Below are 8,608 nucleotides of genomic sequence, written 5' to 3'. Positions count from 1 at the left end.
TTTTTTTTTTTGCTTGCTTGCTTGCTTGCTTGTTTTTCCTGAGACAGGGTTTCTCTGTATAGACCTGGCTGTCCTGGAACTCACTCTGTAGACCAGGCTGGCCTCGAACTCAGAAATCCGCCTGTCTCTGCCTTCCCAAGAGCTGGGATTAAAGTGCACTATTAAAGATGTGCACCACCACCGCATGGCATGTTTATTATTTTTAGTTAAATAATTGAAGCTGGGATGGTGATATATGCTTATAATCCCAGAACTTAAAGGCAGAGGCAAGAGGATTGAGGTCAGCCAAGTCTGTGCAGGTTCTAGGCAAAGCAAAACAATAAAGCAAAGGTGAGTAAGTACTTGAAAGCATGTGTTAAAGTTTTCTGGACTATGTATTGGTAGTTACAGTCCAGAGAGAATAATGCTAATAATAATGCTAACATTCCTTCAATGTTAGAGAAGTGTGTAATTCATGAGGCCTGTGCTGGAGAGAGGGTTCAATGGCTAAGAGCACTGGCTTTTCTTGCAGAGGACACAGGTTCATTTTTCAGCAAATAGTGGCTCACAGCCATCCATTAACTCTTAATTCCAGGCAATCTGATGCCTCTCTGACCTCCATTGGCACCAGGCACATACATCGCATACATACGTATATACAGACAAAACACTCATGCAAAGAATAAAGAATAAAACTTTAAAAAGTAAAATAAAATAACGTGATGAGGCCTGAAGGCTGGATTGCTGATATTTAAAACAGATTAGTGCCTGCTGTACAGCATCACAGTCTCCTTACCTACATCCAGCCAGCTCAGTAGAGACATCTGGAATGTCAGGGGCCACTCTCAGTTCTACACCACAGCTGCATTGCACTCTTCAGGATACTAGATTGAAACAGTAAGGCTGTGCTTGGGCCCTACACTCAGGTCCCTAGAGAGTCTTCTTGGGGTTTGTGTGGATGGATAGCGGAGGAGAGAACCAGGCTTTGGAGGTTGGTGGTGCATCACCATTACGTGGTTAGCCGTGGGTGAAGCATGGACTCCTCAGCCTCTATGTCTTCATCACTTTGGCATTGGTGACAGGGTTTGCCTATTTTAGGAGCGCCATATTGCTCTGTATGAATTCAAAGGTGCATATCAAGCCTTGGCATATCAAGTTGCAGTTAGACTAGGCACATTGAAGCTATCTTTTAAGGATTTGTGATTCTGTATAACTCTGGATTCTAGGTACTCTTAGGTATCCTGGCTTGAAAAGTAATTTTCAGATTCTAATACTGATTTATGGTGGCATCTAAACCTCTGAAGTTTTTTTTTTTTTTAAACCTAGCATGTTTTGTTTTGGCTCTTTTTGTTTTCTGAGGAAGTGTTCCAGGCTGGCCTAGAACTTGATATGTAGGCGGGATGACCTTAAACTCCTGATCTTCCTGCCTCTGTGTCCCAAGTTCTGAGATTAATATTATTGTCAGCACATCCAGCCTTACTGCAGCTTTTTTGACATGGTGATGGTGATGATAATGATATGACATGATATAATATGATGGTGAGATGACGGTGGTGGTGGTGATATGTGTTAGCTTGCTTCTGTGGCACTATCTTCTAGCCTTCTTATACTATGCAGATATCTCCAACTAGAAGATGATCTCAGGAATAGATAAATATCTGTGCACATTGCATCACCACATCTGAGGTATCTCCTGGGCCTGAAGTGAGGCTGTATCTTTGGGGTGGGGTGGAGGACAGGATTTGATGGATATAAAGTCTACAGAGGCCCTGTGGGGAATGTCCAAAGGGTAGAGTTTGGAGAACTGCTGGGTCATTCTTCTTTCTTTTTTAGGCACCAGTTTGTAGAAAATAATCTAATATTAAAAATGGGCCCAGTGGATAAGCGAAAGGTGAGTTGGTTCCCTGATCCTCTTCATCCTATGGCTTCCTACTATTTCTATCTCAGGTCAGTTCTTCACCCTGGGGTGCTGCCATGAATTGTTGGATCATCTTGGCATGATCTTTGGAGATCATCTCTAGATTTTATAAAGCCAGGAACACTCAGACTCTCAGGGAAGCAGTCCAGTCCTGTGGAAAACCAGCCATATGCGCTGGCCACAGGGCATGGTTGCACAAGGCCCAACTCACTGTGCTAAGGTTTCTGTCACGTTGAGGAGAACAGATCATTTCTTAGAGCCCAGCAAGTAGTCTTTCATTAGAAGATTTGAAAATACAGGGGTTGATGTTTATCGTTTTCTGGGTAACAACAACAGGAGTCTCCTGAACACACTTCCTGGCTGTGTATACTCTGGAAGCGAGAATCTCCATGAAGATGGGCTGAGGCCTGGCCTGCCAAGGGCAGGACTCTGAGCCTTAGAAAAGTTGAGGGGCCCGGGCACCACAAGCTAGCTATTGAAAGGCATATTGTGAGCTAAACAGCAGAGACCTGTGCTTATGTAATATGTTGGACCTAGGTTCCAGGCTGAGGAGAAAGTGTCTCGGGTAAATGGAGAGGTGGCAGTCGGTCACTATGTCCTGAGCTACTTACCAGTTAATCCCATCTGTGTCTTGATCAAACAGATTGTTTATTTTATTTGGACCAGGGTTTATTTGCAAGACGACGACAGTTATTACTCACAGAAGGGCCACATTTATATTATGTTGATCCTGTCAACAAGGTCTTGAAAGGTGAAATCCCATGGTCACAAGAACTCCGACCAGAAGCCAAGAATTTTAAAACTTTCTTTGTTCACACGGTGAGTCTATCCCTATAAGGCATCTGACTGTAGTCTCATCATAGGCTTCAGCATCTCTGTTGTAAGTGGCCCTTGCTTTGGCCAAGGAAGCATCTAGGGTCAGGTCAGCTTCCTGAGTCTTAGAGACAGACCTATATGAACAACTTAGGCCTGAATTGGGCCAGGAGATACATTCTGCTTGATGTTTGCTTCTGGTAGGTCACCTGCCCACGTATTTTAGTTCTGCACTTGTAGAATGAAGAAGCCCACTGTGCTCACAGGCTTCAAAAAGGTGCTGGCAGCATTGACAGCAAGGCAGGCTGGGTGGGAACTGGGCTCCCTGAAGGACATCAGATGCTCTGTTTTGCAGCCTAACAGGACGTACTACCTGATGGATCCAAGCGGGAATGCTCACAAGTGGTGCAGAAAGATCCAGGAGGTTTGGAGGCAGCAGTACCAGAGCAATCCAGATGCTGCTGTGCAGTGACGTGGCCTGCGGCCGGGCTGCCTATCGCTGCCAGGACACCTGCCCCAGCGCGGCTCGGCCGCCACCCAGGACGCTTCCAGACCACCTGCCAGCCATCTCGTGGAGAACATAGATGGCAGAAACCTTGCAGCTTTTTTATTTAAAAGAAAAGAAGAAAAAAAAGAACCCAACCACATAAAGAACAAAACAAATAGCCAACAAACAGGAATTCAGGGTCGCTTTGCTTGCTCTCTGTGCTCTGTGGTGGCTTCCATGCACTGCTGTGGCCGTGAAGACCCAGCTCCTTGCACGGTAGCCCAGCTTCTGCCCAGATCAGTGGCCAGATTTGGCATCACCAGCCCCTCCTAGCATCCACAGGAACTGCATGCCTGCCTCTACCCTTCCCCACCTGATACACACAGCTCCTGCTGTGACTGAGGGACGGGGTGTATCTGGCCTACTCCACTTGTTGCAGAATCCTTCCCCAGGACCCCCTTCACTCCCGCTGGGGCAGTCACCAGCTTACTGTGGGTACAGGGCTCTTAGCTTGTATGCGTTCTCCCTTCCTTGAATCTCTTGTATGGCCCTAGAAATTTGGTCAGGTGTGTTTCTGGTGACATGATTTCTGTGGTTCCTGCCTTACAGCAGGCAGGTTGTATGGTGAGAAGAAGGAAGGCTGTTGTAGTTACAGGTGTTCTTACTGGGCTCTGCTCTAGTGTTCCACTTCCTAGAAGTTTATCCAGTGAACTAGACACTAAGCCAAGCACATGTCCAGGAGGGCTGCTGTCGCACCAGCACCTGGGTGACACCAACTAGATGATACAGCTACAGAACCCTGTCCTGACACCAACTAGATGATACAGCTACAGAACCCTGTCCTGAACCCGGGCAAGGTTGCAGGTACTATAGAGAATCCAGTTTGGGCCACTGCTTCCATGTAGAGAAGTGGGACAGACAGCAGGCCCTCCTGGGAGTTTCTGCACGGGTTTAGGTGTGTAGACCACGTGCCCTATGAGGCAAGCCCTGAGAAAACCCTAGGGTGTGTCCAGTATCCATCCCTCCCAGCCTCACCTAGGATGCTGTGGGCAAACACTCGTCCATTTTACATCTGTATTGAAAATCTAAAAGCCTTCTCATGTTGCCTGGTCACCTACTCCCATAAAGTGTGGGCCTTGCTTGGAAAGAGTGTTACCACTGTCCTGCTCCCAGGAACAGCCCTCGTAATCTGAGCCTGCCTATGCTGGCATTCTTTGCCAGTATTGGGACACTTCTTTTAGCATTGCTTGTAGAGTGCTTCTGAGGGACTTGGCTGTACCTCTCTTTGACTAGGATGTCCCTGAAAGTTGGCCCTTGGTGTCTAGTGGAGAAAAATAGACATCTCCCTTCATAGTCTGCTCACAGCAACACCTCAGATTCCTGTGTCCCAAAGGCAGCAACAGTTTTGCCATTTCTATTCACTTTAACAAAGGCGCCCCCCAAACTTATACAACAGAGGTTACCCTGTTCTGTCTACAGTGACCACCTGTGGGCCAGGCCATCTAAACTTAGAGGGGGAAAGAGTCTATTTCAAATCTTTAACAATTAAGAGTGATTCTGTTTAGCTGGGGTGGAGTGAGGATGAAAAGCTGGCCATCACTCTGTGGCAGGGTTGCTGGGTGGGAACAGGGATTTTATTTAGACTCAGCTAGATTGTGTGAGAAGAGCTTCAGGTGACCAAGGAGCAGGACCTCACTTGCCAGTAGAACCCAGGGAACAGGTATGGCCTAGTATGCTGTCAGCCTGAGAGTGAAAGTGGGCACTCGTTTTTCCTGGTTTTTGAGAGCCTGTTAAGTACACTTGGCAATTTCCTCCTTGGAGTCCTGTTCTTGCTCACGCCTTGTAGCTATTTTGCCCTCAGAGTGCGCTGTACCCTACATTTGCACGTGTAAGAGTGGCCTCCTGTCTCAGGTGCATGCAGACACGGGGAGAGCCTCTGAGGGCATTTAACTGCAGGGGGCAGTGGGCCGAGGCTTGGCTTGAATTAGACCACAAAGCTGGCTGTACACGGGAGAGTCCTTTGTTGCTTCCTTTCCTGGAGAGCAACACTACCTCCTGGGCTTTACCAAGCACCACCCTAACCTCTAAAATCAGAGTTCAGCTGAGCTAGTAGTAGTGGGTGGCCACCATGACTACCCAAGCTACAACAGCTGACCTCTTCCCAGATCACCTTTGTCCTTACTGCCCCCTTCTCCTTGATTTTTTTTTTCTTTAATGAGCCATGCACATTCTTTTCTTAACCTGGCTTAAATCACCTTCATTTTTCCAGTCGTCCTTAGAGCCGTCACCCTGTGTGAAGGTGCCTTACTTTGTAGGACAGGATGTGGATGTCAGTTTGTACAACTCTGTGTGTGTGTGTGTGTGTGTGTGTGTGTGTGTGTGTGTGTGTGTGTGTAACAGTAAATGCGGGATGTATGTAAGGAGAGAAAGAAATGCCCTGTTAGTACCTCTAGAAATCATGTGTCCTAAGAATGGCAAGGATGGAAAGAGAGTTGAAGACTGTTCTCTGGCTTCTCCTACCTAGGTAAAGCAGACTGTACCTCACAGCCCACTGAGCCCTGGCTTCTCTTGGCATCACAGATGAAACTTAGCTTGAATGGGTCAATTCCACCTGTTTTTCTGTGCTCCAGCTGGGCAGTGGGCTCCCCATGTAGAGCTGAGCCTCTCCACTTCAGGGTGTGGCATCATGGCTCAGCTGTCATTTTGAGCTAAAACCCAGTAGATGCAGTAAAAACCACTTTGAGAGATGGCTTGTGTTAGCCTGAAACTGATAGAAACATTACCTGCTGCAGCTCTCTTTGGGCCACCCTAGTGTTTGTGATTCATGCATGGAGTAACCTTGCCGACAGTGGCACAGACTCCCAGTACCAGCAAGGGGGCCGTAGGTAATTGTGTGCTTTCTTTAAAGAAGTGTATGTTTTCTGAAAGCAAAAGAATAAAGGAAGGCCCATCATTCAGAGACCACTGTGAACATTTGGATGTAGATCCTGTTCCCCCTAACTTTTTTTTTTGTTCCAGTGCTGGGAATTGAATAGTGAGGTTCAGGACTGCTAAGCAAGCGCTCTACCACTGATGTGCATCCTTAGTCCTTGTTTGCTTTTAAAACCAAACTGGGAACACATACAACATTCATCATTTTACATCCAGCTTTTTCACTTGACGTTTTCTCTTAAGCATTTCTCCATGCTGTGGCCGTGAGTAGTTCTTCAAAAGCATGTTTTTTGATAATTGTGGAGTCAAATGGTTGTAAATTTCTAAGTTACCCAGTTGTTTCCCTGTTGTAAAACATTCAGATGGTTTTTGGTTTCCTTTGTGTTTTGTTTTTGCTATTTAAATAATGCTGTGGTGGATATACTTATAAGTCTTTGATTTTTATTCTGATTTTTACCCCTTCCTCACATACCTGAAGTGGTATTTTTGGGTATTCCTCCTCCTTGGTCTGATGTTTAGATCCTCTGAGTTCCAGTTACAAACCTACCTTCCTTGTCCTACAGACTCTGAACACATCAGTTCTTGCTAAGTTGTGTGTTCTCAAGAAAGTTTGACTATGGCTGCTTTTGTTTTTAATGCTAAAATGTCATTACTGCAGATTCCTTTGTGACTGATATCTTTCTAAAAGTCAGTCTTCATTTTCATTGCAAGAATCTGCTCCTGCATGTTACTTCTTTTCCATCTTTGCTCTAAGGCTTCCAAGTGCTTGGTGATGTTTTCAGAATCTTGTACTTTGTGTCCACAATGGTACTGAATCTGCTTCTACACAGTCAGCAGAGATAAAGCGTTGAACTGACCTTGCTACATGCTAATGGATAATTCATAATTAAGTTTATAGACGCAGAAATGCATTTGGGCCATTTGGGAATCAGTAGCAAAGCAGAATAGCAAAGCTCTTCTTGGAAAAGAAACCACACAGATGATTGAGTTTTACTAAAGTACAGCTGTGAGTGTTCTTGCTCCGCACCTCAGGTCTTGGTTCAGGACAGCACAGTGGCTAGGCTTTGTCATTGCCAAGGATGGGTGTCCCCACTGATGCTTATGTAAACCTCCTTGTGGGCTGCAGTGCTGCATGTAACTGTAGTGCCTACCCAAGTTGGATAGTATCTTTATCTGTGTTGGGTGGGGCCTGCTGGTTCAGTTTGGAAATATGCAGCAGAGATTTTCTGGGCACCATACTCAGTGTTACTTGACTGTCAGAGCTTAGGGCTGGAGGTGTGCAGAAATCAGTTTCCTGCCCTCCTCTGCCTCAAGGCTTCTCCCTATTGTTCCATAGACCCAGTGTGTTCATCTGAGACCTGGGAGGCCACAGCAACTCTGAGTATGGTGAAGATGCTCCCATACACGTTTTCCATTTGTTTTAATGCAAAACCCAACATAAACTGGCGGCGATGCCAGTGGGTGTAGTACCTCGTGGGTAGAACGTAAGACAAGGCCCTGACAGATTTGACAGGGCTGGAACCACTCTCAGAACCTCTGAAGATACCACCTGGCTTCTGGACTATCACTTCAGGGTTATAAGTCAGAATGTGGAAAAGTGGCCTGCGAGGGAAGCTGTTTCTGTCAAAAGCACTTTTGCAGTGGTAAGCGAATGAATTAGCCAGTATGAATACCTGAAAGTCCCCTGTAACTCATTTCTTCCATATGAAGAATCCAAACTGTACAGAAGTTTTTACAAATGGCAAAATTTTCCCTCCCCGTGTAGTCCACCCTAGTTTAATCATCTAGGTTAATGACTACAAGTAGGTCATTGTGCAGGTTAAAGCCACGACCATAGTGTGATTGGACATGTGCAAATTAAAAGCTGTTACAGTATTTAGAGCTGCTGTGGCTGTTCCATTAGCCTCATACAGTAGGATGAATCAATAGTCTATTGCTGTCATTCAGGTTGGTGGCAGTCAGTTAGAACGTGTAATATTCTCTACCTGGTCTGTAGCTGTAACTGTGATGTACAGGCAAAGGAAAAATTAAAAATACTTATGAAAACAGATAATGCAATGATACTAGGATATACACTTTTGTATTTTTATTCTTATATAAGGTTATTTGCTGGCTATTGTCGGCCTCTAGTTCAGTCTGTGTTATTTAAATTCTAATATATGAATTATTTGGATTGAATTCATGTTTGGGGCCACGTTGTTGTATGTATTGATGTACAGCCTTGAATGTGAATAATTATTGTAAACTATATTTTACAACTTTTTTCCTGGCTTTATTATATAAATTTTCTATTTGGTCATGGTTTAATCATATAATTTAATGAAACAACTTTTCTTTTTTTTTTTTTCAAATATCTGTGCTTTAGATGTAATTACCGGATGATGGATTTCCCTCGTATGCTCGGTAGTCTTGTAATAAAAGCATGTAGAGTGTACACTTTGGTCTGTCCTGGATCCTCTTTGAGTGGGGGCGGAGCTCGA

General features: G+C 45.2%; 1 protein-coding gene across 1 annotated transcript in view; it reads left to right on the top strand.

Moving 5' to 3' along the window:
* The window catches only part of Pdpk1 (3-phosphoinositide dependent protein kinase 1), a 61,173-nt gene extending 57,841 nt beyond the window's left edge, over nucleotides 1-3,332 (top strand). The window contains exons 12-14 of the mRNA XM_021220956.2: nucleotides 1,813-1,870; nucleotides 2,564-2,716; nucleotides 3,066-3,332. Of these exons, the coding sequence (XP_021076615.1) occupies nucleotides 1,813-1,870; nucleotides 2,564-2,716; nucleotides 3,066-3,182 (328 nt within the window). The 3' untranslated portion in view covers nucleotides 3,183-3,332. The remainder of the gene's footprint in view (nucleotides 1-1,812; nucleotides 1,871-2,563; nucleotides 2,717-3,065) is intronic.
* The last annotated feature ends 5,276 nt before the right edge of the window (nucleotides 3,333-8,608 follow it).

The sequence above is a fragment of the Mus pahari genome, chromosome 21 (assembly GCF_900095145.1).
Source record: "Mus pahari chromosome 21, PAHARI_EIJ_v1.1, whole genome shotgun sequence".
Taxonomy (NCBI): Eukaryota; Metazoa; Chordata; class Mammalia; order Rodentia; family Muridae; genus Mus; species Mus pahari.
Note: the sequence above shows the minus strand (reverse complement) of the source record. Positions and strands in the feature narration are given on the sequence as shown.